Here is a 20,240-nt window from a genome sequence, read left to right as displayed (position 1 = left end):
AAATTCCATAGATCCTTCAGGGTTTCCACCACACGTGCTACAACTAAAAATAGACGTACAAATAATACTTTTAAGAAATATCAACCCACCAAAGCTTTGCAATGGCACGCGACTTGCCGTAAAAAAAAACAATGGAAAACCTAATAGAGGCCACAATCTTGACAGGGCCTTTTGAGGGTGAGGCTGTTCTTATTTCTCGCATTCCCATGATTCCAACGGATCTGCCTTTTCAATTTAAAAGATTGCAATTCCCAATTCGATTAGCATTTGCAATCACCATTAACAAAGCTCAAGGTCAATCATTAGAAAAATGTGGTATAGATCTTAATACTGATTGTTTTTCTCATGGATAATTGTACGTTGCATGTTCGAGGGTCAGTAAACCTGACAATCTATTTATATGCAGCGACAATTGGACAGCGAAGAACGTTGTATATTCGCAAGTTTTACGCAGTTAATTTATATTGTATCTATCTATCTATTTATCTATATGAAAACGAGTTGTGTGTATGCATGTTTGTTTGTTTGTAAAAAGAGCGTTTGCATATGACGTCATTATTAGTACATACGGCTATGTATATGCACAGACAATGGGAAAGCCAAGAATGTTGTATATTCGCAATTTTTACGTAGTTTGAAACACATATATAAATCTATCTATATTCACAGGTGGGACACAGGGACACAACTACAATGGCGCGTAACTAATATGGCGCGTAACGACTTACGCGCGCGGGGGGGCTTGGGGGGGCCCCACCAACTAGGTGTTGGGGTGGCGCGAAGCGCCACCCCAACAGCTAGTATATATATATATATATATACATATATATATATATATATATATACATATATATACATATATATATATATATATATATATATATATATATATATATATATATATATATATATATATATATATATATATATATATATATATATATATATATTATATATATATATATATATATATATATATATATATATATACATTTTCTAGCCTGAGAAAAAACTATCTAGGCAGTTCACATCTTGGGGAAAATCCATTTGTCTCAAGGTGTGATCGCATCAAACAGGAAAGGTCCTTTAACATTAGGAGATGGCTCATTTGAACGAATGATATATATATATATATATATATATATATATATATATATATATATATATATATATATATATATATATATATATATAAATTGCAGGCAGAGCCAGCCAATGCTATTCGGCTCAAAATTTCTCTTTCAGGATTGGCATCTTGCGTAAGAATGTTAACGAGATATTTGAACTCTCTCACTACTTCAATTGCTTCGTCGTTGACGACTATCTCCCCGCCTGGCGGCTACTTCAGCCTGCTCAGCCATAGCTTCGAGATACATCCTCTTATCATTCCTAGTCGGTGTTTTGACTTGTTTACTGAGATGCTTCTGCTACGCTTTTAAATCATCTAGATATTCTCTAGTGCTTGACGTGTTATGTTCATGCCTATATACGAGAATTTCGACTTCTGCCCTTTGATCAATGATATCTCAGGTACTTTCAGATATCCAATGCTCTTTGTTCTTCCTGTTATATCCTACAACTTCTTGTGCCGCTTCTTTCAGAGATTCGACGATCTTTTCCCATTAATTATCAATTGACCACTCGTCCCTTAACATGGGAAACTTGTTTGACAAAGTAGATGTATACTTTTGTAATACATACGGGTCCTGCAGTTTTCTCACATTAAATGTTTTTTCTTACCGCTGGGGCTTTATGACAGTTTTTAATTTCAGCTTAAGCTTAGCAACAACAAGTTGATGGTTGGAATAGCAGTCGGCACTTCGAAAGGTCCTAACATCCTCTAAACAGCGTTGCCTGTGCTTGGCAATTAAAATATGGTCTATTTCATTTCTTGTTACACCATCAGGCGAGTTCCAAATATATTTGTGTATTTGTTTATGAGGGAACCATGATCTGCCGACGATGAGCTTATGAGTCGATTAAACGTATGCCATTATCATTGATTTCTTCCAGTCCATGCTTACCTAGGATAGCTGGGGCATAGGAGGCATCACTTCCAACCTTAGCATTAAAGTCCCCACACACAGTCACAATATCATGCCTTTCCAATATCTTAATGCCATTCCAACACCTGCCTCTTTTTAGTTTCCATTCTATTAATCAAAATAAGGTCGGCATTTTAGCTTTTTCTCTAAGTGTGTACGGTCGGCTAAAAGTTCAGCCCTCTTTGTTTTTTCATCTTGGGAATAACTACATTCTACAAGATTATTAATGCAGCTTTCTAGAAGAGAATCTTCCCGCCACCCCCTTGCCTTGCAAAGGGGACAATGCTCGAAGTACCTCTTCCAATGAAGAATACACATTTCGCAAAAAATGTCGTTGCATGGTAATCTTGTTGGGTCAGTCAAAACCCGATGGCACAAGCTGCAAGACAGATCTGATTGTAAGAAGTTGACTTGTCTCTGCTTCAAGAGCTCAAGATTCTTGAAGAACTCAGAGGAGAACTGACTATCATTTGCCATAGAACAGAAATACTGTATTGTTTCTGTATTGAGGGCCCTCTGAATGCAATTAAGATTGTCAATGCAGCTCTTCAGAAGAGTGTCTTTATGCAATCTTTCAGTCCTGCACAGTGGACAGCCATTATGTTCCCGTTCCCATTGAATTATGCAGGTTTTGCAGAAAATATGTTGGCACGGCATTCTAACCGGCTTAACATGTACCTCCATGCAAATACTGCAAGATAAATCTGATTCTAACAAATCAAGTTGTTTCTTCTGAAAAGCCTCAAGCTTTTCCTTATTCTTGTCTTCTTCTTGACGGACCTCTACTATTTTGAACTTCATACTAAGTTTTTACTAATTAATACTGCTTTGGCAGTTGTCTTATATAGTGAAAATGACGTCACAATATTTGTACTGCAATGATGCCTTTACAAAAAAATGATGTCATTTAATCTGCACTGGTATAATGTTTATACAATGTGGAATGGCTTCTTCTTAGAAAATTGAGTATGAAAATCCATTTTCTTTTCAATTGGAGGTAAGGAGCTACCTTAAAACTCAAAACAAACAGAAATTATTCGACCTCTGAGGGATCTACCCCCTTTCACATGCCTCTCTCACAAGGGCATGAGATGTGACTGAGAAGCTTTTCTAAAAACAATAAAAAAAACTTCATCGTAATGAGTTGGGGTTGAGTGGGGGTAGTTGTTGTCTTATACGGTATAATTTCAGTTCGTTTTGTTTTAATGTTTCTCCTTATTTTCAGTGGAAATTTTTTTATATTGATTTTTCAATCAATTTATGCCAAATAAATATGCCAAAATAAGAACCTCTTTTTTTGTATTGATTTCAAGTAGCTTTTCCAATCATGCCCAGGCCAATCAAGATATAGCGTGGACGCCCCAGTAAACCTGCAGCTTCTTGCTGTTAAATTGCATACATCGAAAATAGTAAATTGATTGGTAGCGTAAAATTTATAATTTCTCTAGCCCCTTATTCTTAATTACATAAAAAAAAACTAGTTTTTTTAACTGAAAGTAAGGAGCGACATTAAAACTTAAAAAGAACAGAAATTACTCCATATATGAAATGGGTTGCCCCTCCGCAATCACTCGCTCTTTACGCTAAAGCTTTTAATTGTTTTAAAAAGCAGAATTTCGGCAAAGAGTCAAACTTTAACGTAAAGAGCGAGGGATTGCGGAGGGGCAACCCATTTCATATACGGAGTAATTTCTGTTCTTTTTAAGTTTTAATGTCGATCCTTACTTTCAGTTAAAAAAACTAGTTTTTTTTATGTAATTTATGAACGTTTTTGAATTAATCCATGTTTGATTATGGCTCTCCACACATAAATTATTAAAATGAAATTTGCATATTAATTCCTTTTTTGGCTAAATAACTTTCTCTTAGTTTTGATCAGACGATTTTGAGAAATAAGGGATGGGGAAGGAGGCCTATTTGCCATACAACTTTTTTCGGTTACACAAAAAGGCAACTACAAATTTTAATTTTTAAGGAATTTTTTATTAGTAAAAACTATACGTAACTTAAGAATTAACTTACGTAACAAACTTTTATATTCTTTAACTTTTATTATGTATATGAGGGGGTTTGTAACCTCGTTAATACCTCGTTCTTTACGCTAAATCGTAAGTTTTGTCCCGATTCTTTAAGAATGACCCCTGAATCAGAAAGGCCGTAGAATAAATAGTTGAAATTACTAAAAATACTATAGCATAAAGAGCGAGGTATTTATCTCCTCCTAAATACCTCACTCTTTATGCTAAAGTATTTTTAGAACCCCTCATATGCGTAATGATCTCTGTTCGTTTTAAGTTTCAATGCTACTCTTTACTTTCAATTGAAAAAACTTTTCCATGTTTATTTTTTCATTGTTTTTTTATAGTAATTTTAGAAAATTCTGCGCCCTTTTCATTTAATTTCTGTTCCCTCATGACATATTTCTCCAAGGAAAGATCCTCCCACATAGCCCCCTCCCCTCAACCCCACCCCCAAAACCAAAAAAAAAAATCCCCTGAAAACGACTGTACACTTGCCAATAACCACTATTATATGTAAACACTGGTCGAAGTTTGTAACTTGCAGCCCCTCCCCCAGGGACTGTGGGGGAGTAAGTCATTCCCAAAAACATAGTTATTATGGTTTTTGATTATGCGAAACAAAATGGCTATCTCAAAATTTTGATCTGTTGACTTTGGAGAAAAATGAGCGTGGGAGGGGGCGTAGGTGCCCTCCAATTTTTTTGATCACTTAAAAAAGGCACTAGAACTTTTTATTTCCGTTAGAATGAGCCCTCTTGCGACATTCTAGGACAACCTGGTCGATATGATGACCCCTGGAAAAAAACAACAACAAATAAACACGCACCCGTGATTTGTCTTCTGGCAAAAAATACGAAATTCCACATATTTGTAGATAGGAGCTTGAAAATTTTGCTATAGGGTTCTCTGATACGCCAAATGCGATGGTACGATTTTCGTTAAGATTCTTTGACTTTTAGGGGGTGTTTCCCCCTATTTTCTAAAATGAGGCAAATTTTTTCAGGCTCGTAACTTTTGATGAAAAAGACTAAATTTGATGAAACTTATATATTTAAAATCAGCATGAAAATCTGATTCTTTTGATGTATATTTTAGCACCAAAATTCCGTTTTTTAGAGGTTCGTTTACTATTGAGCCGGGTCGCTCCTTACTACAGTTCGTTACCACGAACTGTTTGATACACAGTAGCACGTGACTAAAACGATCGAATGCAAAAAAAAAAAAATTGAATGGCAGAAGATTAACTAGGTTGTTGATTTTGAAACGATTTGAGCTATGATCGATGTTAAAAGGATATCTTATGCAACAATTTTCGTAGAATTAAAATTTACATCCTTTCGCCTCAAATACCTCCTTTCGCCTTAAATCAAACTAGTGATAATAATTTTGTTTCCTATTGTGCCTTGAGGATGTTCCGATTTTTGTTAAAGAAACGGTTGTGTTCCAATGCCTTGTTTTATCCGTCACTTGTTTTTATGGCTCAGAAACCGGTTTTCTGAGATGTAACCTAAGCGTAAATCTTGAATGCATTACCAATAACAGGCAATTACCGATAGAATTGACTATACTCTAAGGCTGGATCTAGGCAGTGACGTAATTTTGTCAAATCCTTGGGGAAGGGGAGCCAAAATTGGAGTCAAATTACCCAAATCATGTAAGAATGATAGTGAAAACAAACAAATGACCCATATATTACCATAAATGCAAAGATATACTAAAGAAATCTGACTTGTTTCTCTGAATACGTGAATTATGCAGGATTATCTTAGTTTTGACAAGATTTTTTGCAGAAACTAAATTTAAACTCGGGGGATAAACTGAGGTCTAGGGGAGGGGAAAACGTGGGTGTGGAGGGGGCAGTTCCCCTTTTCCCATAGCAAATTACGCCCCTGTATCTAGGGGGTGGGGTGAAAGATCGGGCAAGGTAAAAAAAGGGATTAAGTTTGATGAAAGAACAGCCTGAGAAGTGGGAATTTAAAGCAAATAAATTTACAGTATTTCAAATAAAGCCATTATGAAACTTTTAAAATCAATGGAAATAAACTAGGATTCAATAAAACCAGCGCTTTTAATAAATAATATGTAATAAATAAATACCGTTGTTTTTCTTGGAAATACATGCAACTTTCACTCTAAATGAAAATTGCAATGCTTATAGTATTGAAGGCGTGGCAAGGGTTGGCAAATCTTATATCCCGCCTCCCCTCTTAAGAGAAAACCTAGATCCAGCGTTGCTAGGCTCAACTGTTTTTCTAATCAAAGTTTGGATGCTTCTTTCGGTCTATTGTACCTAAATTCATACTCTTTAAAATAAAATAAAAAATATTGAAAGGACGAAATAATGATTTTTCTTTTACCGAAATTAGTAAGTAATGATCCGGGGAACCTTTACCCTTGACCTTCCTTTACCCTTTACGTTAAAGCATCCTTTAACAGGGATTATTATGCTATCCACATTATTTTAATCGATTTTCCAGAGCACTGAAATTAGTCTCCCCAGTTTTTATGCCTTTAAGTTTCTTTAAATTTCTAAGAAATAATTTAAATTATTTTATTTTCTAATAAGTTTAAATTAATTTGGTTTAATTCCAAATTTTTTTAAATTTAATTTAATTTTTTATTTAAATTATCAATTTTGCTCTTTTTAATGAGTGTTATTTGTCACAATTATTTGCCTATTATTTTCCCATCAAAGAATTTCTGAATAAAACTTTTTTTAAAACCTTTTTCTTTATATATTCAAAATATAAATTGCACTATAGTTGTACTATTGGAAATCTTGTAGTTGTCCCCATTGCCCTCTGAAGGGTAGTCCTGCTGTGTGAACCCCTAAGAAATGATATTACTGTTTTTCATCCTGTGATATAAATATGAAAAACTTAATTTATTTGACATGATTCACGTTTTTGGAGATATTGACTTGTCTCAATAAACAGCGGAGACCCTGAATAAGAATTTTTGTGTTTTTCTACTATTGTTCAAACAGTACATTTAAGTTAAGTAAAGAGTAAACTGTCTGTCAATGGACAGAAGAGAATTTACGGGTCTTCTTCAGCATACGTTGCTTGATTAATATACACATATTTTGCAGCTTATCTGATCTGGCCATCTGTATTTGCCCCGTTGGGTATGACGGGGAGCTATGTGAAATGAAAAATCCATGTTTCCATAACCCGTGTTCAAATTCAGGTGTCTTCCTCAGGGATGGTGAATCTTTCACGTGCATGTGTACACCACCTTACATCGGTGACACCTGCAGAGATATTGACGCCTGCTGGAACCATTCATGCTCTAACAATGGAAAATGTGTGCCTGAAAATGGTCAGGTGACATGCTTATGTAAAGAGGGATACATTGGTGAGGAATGCAATAATTTTGACCCTTGCTTTAATAACCCATGTCTAAACCATGGCAGCTGCCACAGACTTATTGACTCTGATTTTTCTTGTTCTTGCTCTAATAATTAGTATGGTGATAATCGTGAAGAGCACAATTCTGCTTTTCGTTTACATGCATGAACAGAGGTACTTGCTTTATAATCGATATTGAAGATTTGTGTGTTTGTTGCACCTGAACAGGGCCATATCTAGGGGGTGGATCGTCTGTTTTGACTTCTTTTTCGAAATGCTTGTTGGGCTTGTAAAATAGTATCATAAGTGCATATGTACAAATTTGGATTAGATTTGTAATGTCTTTGTTAATTAACCCCCCCCCCTCATACAAAATCTTGGATATTGTCTTGCGCCTGGATGAAAAAACAAAAAACAAAATAAAAACAAAAAATATCAGCATTAATTGACTCAAGTCAGGCAATACAAGGCTCTACAAAACATTGCAAAATAAACCACATAAAAAGAACACACTTAAACAAGTCAAAAAATATATAGAAATTGGTATAGCATTTTAAACAAGACAATTGGCAAAAAAAAACTTTAGATAAAAAAAAATCTTAATATTTCAACTTCTCATTCAGAAACCTTTATCAAGGGGGGGAAACTATATAAATAAAAGAAGCTATCATGAACAAATAAGAAAACTAAAAAGGATAACAGCACAAACGGTATACCAAAGAAAAAGACGAAAAGAAAAGTCACATTGAAATAAACATCCAAAATCATGATACAAAACATAAGACTAGGATGTCCCCTATTGTAGAAGTTTTGTGTCTTACTTAATCTTCTGAATGGAATCATTGAAATACAATACCGAAATTCCACCTTCAAAAATTGAAGAAAATTGTAATTACAAAGTTGTAAATACTTTTTGGATTTTAACTGTTTCGCCGTGAATGAACAGTTATGTAATTTTGCCCTTTTCAGAACTTGCAGCTGAAGTTGTCCAGAAAAACAAAATTATAATGGAAAGTTTGAAAAGGTTGTTAGCCTAGTTTGTAATTCAATACAGAAAATGAAAGATTTGAAACCACTCTTTACATTTTAACTATATTCGGTAAGTATATATCCTGGGGTAGTAAGTAGATTGATCTCTGCTTAGCAATGTGGGGCCCGGGCTCCATCTGAGCTGGCGCAGAATTGGGCGATTGGCTCAATACCTGTCCCTGTAAAAAAGACCTAGAAGCTGAAATGTTTATCAATTTTTGCCGCCCTGAATGCCATCAATAGCCCTGGAAGATTAGTATAATTTATTTTATTTTGAATATATTTATATATTCAAAGGTTTCTTATGAAATCTTACGTGGATCTTATTATATTTTGTCAGAAACTCTTTCTTAATGTTGACCGTCATTAACTAACGTCTTGTTGAGCGCGTCATCTGCAAATGCCAATTTTCCCCGTTGTATAAGTTGGGTACAATCGATCCTGTAAAATTATTATTTAGCCTAGTTTGGGGATTGCACAGCCATGATTTTTCTCATAAAAACAATGATATCTGTTTCTCCCGTGATTAAGACCCTCTTACTTAAAAAAAAATATTTAGTTTTGACGATATTTTTAAAATATGTTGAAGTTGGAAAACTCCGGTCAATCTTAGGTTCAAACTTCAAAAAATTTGAGAACTAAAAAGTCAAAGAATAGAAATTAATAGAGTGCTAGATAATGTGTAGCAATCTGTTTCAAAACTAAAAAGTAATACAAAAAAAAGATTTATTATCATAAAAGCTTGAGAAAAAATATTGCAAGCAATAGTAATAGATAGTTGAAACTGATCAGCCTAGTGTGTTTGTTAAGCCTTACTAATAATTATATAGGATCAAGGACAGTTATTTTTAAAACCGGATTCTTAAATTGGTCAAATGGAAGTTTATGCAGCCATTTATGTTCTAGAAATATGTAAAAATTGCGAATTCAATAATTAGTGCCAAAGACCTCCCTATACAGTTATATTGTTTGGAAAAGTAGAGGGCACTAGTAAAAAAAAAAATATGAAAAAACAAAAAAACAAACATGGGTGAAAAGTGCAAGCTATAAGTAGCTTAAAACCTTGCCTTTCCTTTTAAGGTTTGATTGTCAGGGGAATCGACATTTTTTATTGTTTCAATTTTTACGAATGAAAAACATTGTCAGTTTTAAGTAATTAGTTTTGCTTTTAGTATCTTTGAAGTTGTTGGTATCAGATGCGAATAGACCTAAAATTTATCTAGGTAGCTAGTGTAATAATATATTTTTCACCACCGTCAGAATCTGCCACAAAAATATTTTGATGTGCCATTGAAAATATTTTTTTTATGGAAATCACCCTGGTACCACAAAATTAATGGGTACCTAGAGAAATCTGGGGAAGGTACAGGAAGGGTGTGCGGAAGCACCAGATGTATGACCCCAATGTTTCCTGGCTGTAAGACCATGAGATGGAGATCAGCACTGCCGGTAGGGATTTCAAAATGTAATGTCTTATTTCTCTCCCCTTTTTGTTTTACCTTACTTCAATAAATAAAAATTTTCACCGCCATGAAGATCTGCCACAAAAGCATTGATTTGGTATCAAAAATATTTCCTCTTAAGAAAATCACGAATTTAACTTATAATTGTATTAACTTATGGCTAAACCCATAGTAACTGCAGTAGTAGCAGTGTGAGCTCTGGCTAATACATCTCTTTTTTTAAGTGAAGGATTTGGCTTTGAGCCAACCAGCGGTGTTATATCTGCAATGAAAGATGTATACAGTAGACTGGACAAGAACAATAATGCTCATCCAATGCTAGTTGTTACGCAAATAGTGTCAGCGTTTCCTCGATTCGTTGAACGGGGTGAAGGAGGTCGCTTTGCTCAGCAAGACGCAAACGAGCTGTTCCTTGAACTAATGACGGTTCTTAAGCAAAAACTACTACCAATCAAAGCCGAGAATCAAATCAGTACATATTTATTTGTTATTGATCACTATTTCGGTGGCTCCCTTTTATGTCAATTGAAAAATACTGAATGTGAGGAAGAAACCGTTAAGACTGATACTGAAGGCTTTCTTCAGCTCAGTTGTTACGTTTCCTAAGAGATGAAGTATATCGAGAATTGACTTAAATTGAAACTCAAAGAGCATACTACAAAATGATCCGAAATACTTGACCGCTATTCGGCTTATGAAAAAGTTTCGCAAATTAAACGTCCACCTGCGTATTTGACACTTCAAATGGTGCATTTTTCTACAAAGAAAAGGGAAATGTAAAGCCAAGAATCTGGAAAGATATTAAATCTCTTATTCAACAAGATGTATTTGATCTATGCGCTGATGAACTAAAATTGAAATTAGCTCTAATGAGGAAGATGTTTAATGATAGTGAAGGTAAAGAAACATTAGAAGCAAAGAATAAAAGAAAGACGACCAAAAACGAAGAAGAGAAGAAAAAGACAGAGCCATACTCATTTCCTGACGATCTAGCATCAAATAATTCAGGTAATTTTTGTTTTATTATTGCTAGGTGTAGACTAGTAAACACAGGAGTAACAATATTATAATTTATAGTTGAGTGAATCGGGAAAAGTTCGACACTATTAACATGTTTTTTCTCTTTAACTGACTGTTGCGATTTTTTTTTTCTCAAGTATCCTATATCATCTTCTATCGACCATTTTTTACAACTGTTTCTCACATTATTGAAATTTCTAATTTTCACATATACTGTGCGTATGACCCATCAGCAGGTCTCAAAGTCGGTGAAGTCCGCGATGTTGGGCTAACCCCAGCTTGAAGCGCGGGGGGGAGGGGTGACATGCCCTTCTAGCTTTTTAACAATATGTTAAAAATAACATGATTTCACCATTTTAAAGGGCATTAAGGAATCACTCTAAGTCCATAAGCAAACAATATTTAACTCAAACTGACTGGCATCAAAAGGTCAGACCATACTTTTTTTCTGCCACTGCGAGGTAACTCAGACAGTGTTGGGCTTAACCAATAGATAAACGTTACAAGTATCTTAGCCGAGGTGCACGAAATCATTAAATGTAATTGATTGCTTGTATTTTAAAAAGAAAAACATCCCACAAAATATGGTTTGACCTCAGATACAAAATGTGACTCATAACTGTTGTAGCTTACGTGTATGGGCATAAAACAAAGATCTATTGATAATTGCCAGTGACTGCCTTGTACGACACAATAACCTGACGGATTTGGGGTATTTCAAATGGTCCGGTTCCCACTAACTTGACTGGTCCTGCAAAAATGTATTTGTCTGCATAAAAATGTAAATGTATTGTGAGTTTAACTTTTTTCTCGTCAGGAAAGTCTAGAACCCTTCCTATGTACCAACCTTGTTCATCATTCCTGGCATCGTATCTAACTGTGTAGCAATCGTTTAGCTTGGGAACAATCTTGTGGTTACCGGGTGTCTTCTTGCCATCACTGTCGCTTTCTTGAATAGTATATTGAACGTTCCAATCACCCTCATCAGAGCCAAGTTCAAGGCTGATATCTGATTCGCTATCACTTGAGTCTCTATTTGCTTTCCTCTTGGGAAGAATTTGTTTTTCGATTTCACACCCTTCCTGTCTGAACTTTTTTTCTTCCCTTTGCCTTTTGCTTTCAGATTTTCTTCCCTCTCAAGCCCATCTAGATGCCCTTTTAATGTTTTCACTTCTGCCTCTCTTGCAATTTTCTTCAGTTTTTCTATTCTTGAGACTGATGGTTGGTCGGGCAGCTTGATTGAATTAAGTAGAATCTCTTCAATAGTTTTGAGTGGTTGCCAAACAATTTCTTTGGACTAAGGGTAACAGAAACGGTAATTTTTTCTAGTTCAGTGTTGACAGTGGTTGGGACTTTAGATGTTGCCTTCTCTGTTTGTTCCTTTTTCATTTGTGCAAAGTGTCTCAACTTGACAGATTCAAACTAGTTATGGTCAGGTACGGATGGGCTTACTCTCATTGGAACGCTCAGATTTATGACTCCAGTTGCTTTGAACGACTTCTCGATCAGACTAGGACTGAGATAGGAATCCCATACCTTAGATAACAGATATACAAAATCCTTCTTCGACAGAATGTCACCAGGGTCATCCGTCTGCCATTTCAATCAAATGATGATTCGATATTTTGACGGTCTACAACAATTCAAGAGCCTTGAGAAAAGAAACCAAAAGTTTCAAGATTAATACGTATTGTTGTTAGAAGTCGGAATAGCTTCGATCATCCAATATTTTTGAATAGACCATAGCATAAAAAGACATTAAATTGCGTAAGGAGGAAAAAGCTGGTAATTGCAAAAATGTTTTTATTTATTCAATAAAGTGTTACGACAATTCAAAAACCTTAAAAAGCCTTAAAAACCTTTAAAACCTTAAAACCAGAAGTTTGATGCTTGGTAGAAATCTTGGTTAGAAATTGGACTTCCTTTAACAATCAAATAACTTTGAAAAGACACAGCAGAAGAAAGAGCACCTATTTGAACACGACCAGTTTTGTAATGTCAATAGGAAGGCCCAAAAAAGAAAATGTTCAATTATTACAAATGATGGATTACAAGAATTCAAAAACCTTAAAAAACAACAAAAGTTTGCAGGCTAGTAATTGTCGTTATTAGAAATCGGACTAGGTTTAATAATTATTATCTTCGAATAGACTTCAGTCTGAAAAGACTTAGATTGGGTAAAGAACAAAAACTGGTAATTGCAAAAATATTTGTATATATCTTAACAAGTGACTCAAACAATTCAAACCCTTAAAAAATAAAACCAAAAGTAAAAAGCTTAGTCGAAATCGTTATTAGAAATTGGATATCTTTGAACCTTGTATCTTTGAAATATCTTTGAAAGACGTTTACTTGCGTAAAAAGCAAAAAACTGGTCCGCTAGCGCCTATTTTGAAAAGTAACAATCTTTCAAATAATTTTTATACATTAGTTCTCTTTCAGGACTTACGAACACAAGCTACAAACTGTTTAGTAAATAAGTTTGTGTGGCTCAATTCTGAGCCCTTAGCTACCCCTCTTTCCCAAAGCGAAATGTCTTTTTTTTTTTACCAATAACGTAATTCCTCAACAGGAATTGGCTCAGGGGGTGGTGGTGGTGTATAATCAAGATTTTGCCTTGAGTACAAGAGACAGGCCAGAACCTGTCTCCATTCACTTGGCTTTGATTTGCTTATTTTAGTTATTTTTTTTTTATGGTAAAAGGTGAGACTTATAAATGTATAATTATGACGAAACTTCACATTTACCGCTATTTATCTCATTTAATGCAATCCGACGAGAAACCATAGTTTCACGCCACTGGGCTCACACGATCAAACCTCCTCCTCTTTTTTCACTATAAGATATATCTGTAAGGGATTGAAACTTAACATAAGTTACAGTCCCTACCCGATGGATTCTTATGGCTACACTATCATTAGATGCAAATTTATTGAGATTTTAAACTATTGTGAACAAAATAAGCACCTCAAAAGCTTGATAAGATGTACACAGAGGTTCCACAAGAACCAGATTTCAAAATATGTCCTAACTCAGCGGCTGGTGTCCCTCTAATCATTTTTGCCGAATATAAAGCTTATATTAGCTTAATATTTAGCTAATATAAACTTATATTTAATAATTTAAAAACTTATATTTAGTTTATATTTAAAACTTATATTTAGCTTAATATTAAACTTCTTATATAAAACTTATATAGACCTTATATTGATCTTCCGTTGCATCAGAAATTGTTGCTGAAGTTTTAATATTTTGACAACAAATGAACAGAGTTTTTTTAATAGACTAAAATATTTATATTATACCTTACAAATAACTTGAAAATATCACGTATACGATTGGGACTGTCCCTTCTTAACTCCTTGCAAAATCCCAATAAATCATTAGAGTAAACAAGTAGAAGCTTTTATGGGTGTAACAAATGTAATAAATGGATAATTATAATCTTGGTAACTATTATTTTATTTATTTGTATTTTACTTTATAATTATAAAATTATTAATCATAGAATTTACAAATTAATATAAATTAGATAATTTTACGAACATCTATATATATAAAAATAAGTTGTTTGTCTGTCTGTTGACTGACGTCATGTTTGTGTGTCGATTGACGTCATTATAAGGATTGAACATTATGCCGTCATGAAGTTGTTTGTCGACTCACGTCATGTTTGTCGACTGACGAAATTACAGACCGGGACACAAATGACGACCGGGACAGAGGGAATATAAATGACGACCAGGACACAGGGACACAACTACAACGGGGACGCCAGGGGGCACAGGGGGAAATATAAATGACTACGGGGACACAGGGAATGTTCGATTAGTAATCACCATCAACAAAGCTCAAGGGCAATCATTAGAATAATGAGGTACAGATCTGAATACGGATTGTTTTTCCCATGGACAATTATATGTTGCATGTTCAAGAGTCGGTAAACCTGACAATCTATTTATATGCACAGACAATAGGACAGCGAAGAATGTTGTATATTCGCAAGTTTTACGTAGTTAAAAACATATATATATATCTATCTATATTCACAGGTGGGACACAGGGACACATCTACAATGGCGCGTAATTAATATGGCACGTAACGACTTACGCGCGCGGGGGGCTTGGGGGGGGCGAAGTGCCCCCACCAACTAGGTGTTGGGGTGGCGCGAAGTGCCACCCCAACAGCTATTTAAATATAATTATAAAATTTATAATCATAAATTTGTGACCATAACCCTTGTAAACATGTGATTTCATTATTCTTTTTTCTTGTTTAACAAAGACATACACAATTGGATCTTCTTAAGGCAATCTCCTACTGTGGTCCTTTTGCCCGTGTCGTCTAATGGGCATCAGGACTTCTCACAATAGGGGTCAGAATGGCTTCAATTCTATAATAAACCAGAAATTACAAATATTTTTAATCTACACAGTTAGAAAACCCCTCTTCTCTCTCCATATCACTTTTTTGTTATTTAAAAAGACCACTAGAATTTGTTTTTTATTTACGAACGTTTTTTGTTAGTAGTAAATATACATAGCTTGCAATTTAACTTACGCAATGAACTTATATATTTGTGTATTTGTATTACGTATATCAGGGGGTTCACCCCTACGTCAATATCTCGCTCTGTACACTAAAATTTGAATTTCGTTCCGATTCTTTAAGAATGACCCCCGAGTCACAATTGCTGTTTAATTAGAATAATAGCTCTTTGAAAGTACTAAAAAAAAGGTGTACCCCCTCATATATGTAACAATTTTTGTTCGTTTTAAGTTTTAATGTTGCTTCTTACTTTCAGTTAAAAAAGATTTTTTTTTTTTTATTTAGTTTCTGATCGTTTTTCTAATAGTTTTGGGAAATCCAGCTCCCCTTTCACGGAAAATTTTCTTCCCCCTTGAAATATTCCTCTATGGAAAGATCTTACCACGTAACCCTCTCCCCCCCCCGACCCAATTCATCTGTAGCCTCTGAGCTAATAGTCTTTTTCATTACATGAAAAGGACATTCAGCTTAAGTCGCAACCCATATTTGACCATCTTCAATCCTCGTCTGAAATGGAGCCATCATCTTCAAAAGGAGATTTAGACGGTTTAAATGACCGACACAAGAAGTAAGTATTGTTTTACAATTGCTAAATGCCTGGCAATTGCCAATTGCCTATTATTGTCTTTTTTAAGCATCAAAGAATAAAGATATGTTTTGTTTATTTATTTATTTGTATCTATTAATATGCCAAAGCTAAGAGTCTGATTATGCTAATTTTGCAATAGTAAGAAAAAGTGGAAATTCAACAAGAAGAAGAAAGAATCAAACTATAGTGGGTGAACAAATTGGACAAAAAGAATAAAAGATGGATTTTGGCCTCTTCTACTCTATTTGGTGACATTTATGAGCCTTATATGACTCTATTTTTTTTTCGTTAGTGTTGCATCTTTCTAATAATAGTTCTAATAAAATGACCCAAAATTGTCGTATCGATAGTTGTTATTTACACTTCAGACATTTGGAGGAACAAAAATTTCTTTCTATTAATATCTTCTGAATTCATAATTGGGTTCCTAGTTTTATGGTATCTAGGTAAAAATAGTCTGTACATATGTAATCCATGAAAAATGTATTTCAATCTAGGTTTTACAATTATTATTTTTAGAGGGGAGGGGCGTTTAGTTCTTTAGTAAAACGGTCCTGTCAAGCATGAATTAGTGGGATTAAGCAAAGAAAGGTACAGTTTAGAACTGTAGCTAACCACTATTCATTCTTTTATTTAACTGTGTAGAGCTCCAATTTTTTTCCTTGAAACAATGACTGTAAAGTAATGTAATGTGTGTGTGCCACTACCTTTCTATATTTAATGAAAGTAAATCCTCAGTGCCTAAACTAGCATTTTGTGTGTAATAGGACCTATATTAACATTTTTCAATTTACAAATGTTCAAATTAAATAAAATTTTCGAGATCATGCATGTTAAAATTACAATAGGATTTCTGTAAAATAACGATTTGTCAGTTTTCTAACGGTTGTACCAATTATTGCTCTTTTATCAGTGTTAAATTTTTTCTATTATTACGGCTAATTATTTTGTCATTCTGTTTTTCTGTTGCTATCTCTGTCAATTTAAGACCAACTATTTGCAGCTAAACTGTATTGATAATCTAATGTAGTTTTTTTTATTGTTTTTGAATGATATTTTACCACAACGTGTGCTAAAATAATTCATTGCTTTTTTTTCTTTCTTATCTGTGTCGAAGCTCATCAGAACAGGAATAGTTTTCAAAGAGCTCCAAAGTTCAAAAGTTTTTGCAAGGTGTCAAATATTCTTTCTTCTTTTCCCCAAAGCAATTCTCTGATTTTGAATTTTTTTTTCTTGTCTTTTAAGTATTTTTTTTTTCCCGTGATTCTGTATTTTCTATTTTTTTCTTGTCTTTCTTTTCATATTCGAAAGTACCTTATACCCTTTCAAATTTATTAACCGAAATAAGATTCTTTACTCCAATCTACTATACGATTTGTTTATAAATTCTTGGAAAAACAACCCCTTCTTCAGAATAAGTGAATCTTCTTAAAAAAAAAAAAAAAAAAATCTAAACTAATTATATTTTTAAATTTTTTTTTCCTCATTCAAATGGAATGCCTCCTCTTGAAAAAAGTGCTCTAATTATTGTAATTTTGTCGCTTAGTAGCGCTTTATTCAACACCATTTTACAATAATTATAATTTTGAAAAGGAAAGTATGGCGTCTTTGCTACCTAATATTCCTAGATCAGGTTACTTGCGCAGTCCGGAAACAAGGCCAAATTATAGTCTTCTGAGATTTAGTTTCTTTTAGTTACCTTTATTGGAGTAAGGTCTAACTGAAGGTAAGTGTCAGTTTTTTCTTCGTTCTTGTTTTCATTGTCGCGACATGGGAATGAATTGGTTTGAACGGAAACTGTGATAGTCTAGAGAGAAACTAGAGAGTTTCGAAAAAAAATTATCTCAATCTAGAAAAAGAAGAGTGATTTTTTTTGTCAAAGATTATGTTCTTATATTATTTCAAGGATTATGTTATTAGATTATTTAGACAGAAATAGGCCTAATATTTTCAGATTATTTTGAAGTACATTGACCTTCTCCGTTTGCCATTTGAGGAGACTGAAACCAGTGGCGTAATTTCGTCCAAATCCTAGGAGGGAGCCAAGTTGGAGCCAATATTGCCAAATCAAATGAAATGACATTAAAAAAATGAAAAATGAGCCATATAGTACCATAAAGACAAAGATAAACTAAAGAAAACTAACCCGTTTCTGTGGATGCTTGAATTATGTTTTGAGTACCCATGTTCTGGTCCTGATTACACGGCTGACTGACCGTATTTCAAACAGTAGGCTATATGAAAAATGCTGTTTTGTCCCGCTTTCAAGGGCTACAATGAGAGAAAGGTTGAGGTGACTTGGCCACATTCTGTGGATAAAGGATGACAGATTTCCCAAGGTTGTCCTTTTTGGCCAGCCGTCAAGGGTTGAACGTAAAGCAGGTCGTCCATGGTCTGGGTTGGAGGATGTCATAAAGAACGATTTAAGGAAAATAGGAACTTTCTGGGAGGATTTTTTAGAGGTAGGCTTTAAATAGATTTGGATGGAAGAGGAGCGTGCGTAGTTGTGTTAGCCTCAGGCGGCATGCTGCTGGAGTGAGTTGTTAGTAGTAATAGTAGTAGTATCTTAGTTTTGGCAAGATTTTTGAAGAAACTAAATTTCAGCTTTGGTGGAACTGCGGTACAGGGAAAGCTGGCGTCCCGGGGGCAGTTGGCCCCTCCCTGTCCCATAGCATATTATGCCCTTGATTGGAACGGTAAACTCTTTTTCATGCTCGAAATGATGCACTATTGAATCAATACGCTAAATTTTGTCTGTTAATAGGAAATTTTATTTATGGGAATATTTTCATCAGTCATTTCTGTAATTTTTAATTCATTATATTTTTTAATGTTATTCGAGATAATACCAGTAAGGAAGGCTTATTACGGTTGTTCGTCTTATCAACGTGACTACCAAAAGATAAAAGATCCTTATGACTAATATTTGCCAATTAAGACAAACAATTACGAAAACTAAGACAGAGGAGCAAATATAGTTTTAACATTATGTCTTTTGAGTTAATCTTTTGGATCCTTTCTAAAATAATGGAAGTTGTGGTAGAGCATGTTTTAGAATTATTTCTAACAGATACTATGACCTTCGCGTTTTCTTTCTTTTTGGGAAGTGCTGAATCCAACCATAATTACCGCAAAGTACTACCATTATTTTTATTAAGATTATAGATGCATATTACTATTATTAACCATCATTTGATCACTCCCAATAGATATCCTCATAGTACTTATTTATTTTATTATTTTTCTTGTCATGGTTGCAATCATTGCAGCACTATAGCAATGGAGCTATACGCTAAAGTTTGACTTTTTGCTCCATTTATTTAAGAACAAAATTATTTAACTTTCTGAAACAAAAGGATCGTTGAATTAGAATAATAAGCCTTTTTAAAAGTTATAAAAAAAAAACTTTAGCGTAAATAGTAATGCATTGAGGAAATAGTTAATCGTTTTAAGTTTTAATTCCTTACCTTCAGTTGAAAAACTTGTTTTTTACTTAATTTGTGATTGTTTTATATAATGCCGGGAAATCCAGCTTCCCATCCAGTGAGAAGTCCCTTCCCCCACGGGAAATTCCTCCCTGGAAAGGTCCTCCCAAGTACCCACCTCCTGAAAAATACCAGTATACTTCCCAATGCTCAATACTATATGTAAACAATGGGCAAAGTTCGTAACTTACAGCTTTTCCATTGGGGGAGGGGGGTCAATTCATCTTCAGAGACATACTTATTAGATTTTTTTTACTTTGCTTTACTCAATGGCTATCTCAAAATTTTTATTGGACGACTTTGGAAAAAAGGGGAGAGGGAGGGGGCCAGAACTTAACCCCCATAAAAATGCACTAGAAATTTTGATTCCTTATCAAATAAGCCATCTCTCGACCTTCTAGAATCACAGGCTTGATACGATCACCCCTGAAAACAAATAAACGAAAAAACAAACAAACAACAAACAAACAAATAAACACCCATTTTTGATTTTGCTTGTGGGAAAACAAAAACGTGCAAAATTCCACATTTTCGTGTATAGGAGCTTGAAACCTCTAAAATAGAGTTCTCAGATATGCTGAATCTAATGGTGTGATTTTCACTAAGGTCACGTGATGTTTTGTGGGTGTTTCCCATATTTTTCAAAAATTGAGAAAAGTTCTCAGGCTTGTAACTTTTGATGGGTAACA

At 34.3% G+C, this 20,240-nt stretch overlaps 1 protein-coding gene across 2 annotated transcripts in view; it reads left to right on the top strand.

Moving 5' to 3' along the window:
• The window catches only part of LOC136029092 (ubiquitin carboxyl-terminal hydrolase 14-like), a 43,643-nt gene extending 27,583 nt beyond the window's left edge, over positions 1-16,060 (top strand). Inside the window, exons 3-5 of one of the 2 annotated variants that reach the window (XM_065707156.1) lie at positions 7,158-7,423; positions 10,138-10,916; positions 15,936-16,060. In XM_065707156.1, the coding sequence (XP_065563228.1) occupies positions 7,158-7,423; positions 10,138-10,514 (643 nt within the window). In that variant the 3' untranslated portion in view covers positions 10,515-10,916; positions 15,936-16,060. Of the gene's footprint in view, positions 1-7,157; positions 7,424-10,132; positions 10,917-15,935 lie in introns of both variants that reach the window. The other variant, XM_065707163.1, reaches the window with a different exon arrangement.
• The last annotated feature ends 4,180 nt before the right edge of the window (positions 16,061-20,240 follow it).

This window comes from Artemia franciscana, chromosome 1 (assembly GCF_032884065.1).
Source record: "Artemia franciscana chromosome 1, ASM3288406v1, whole genome shotgun sequence".
NCBI lineage: Eukaryota > Metazoa > Arthropoda > Branchiopoda > Anostraca > Artemiidae > Artemia > Artemia franciscana.
The sequence above is the reverse complement of the archived record's forward strand: the minus strand, read 5'-3'. Positions and strand labels throughout refer to the sequence as shown.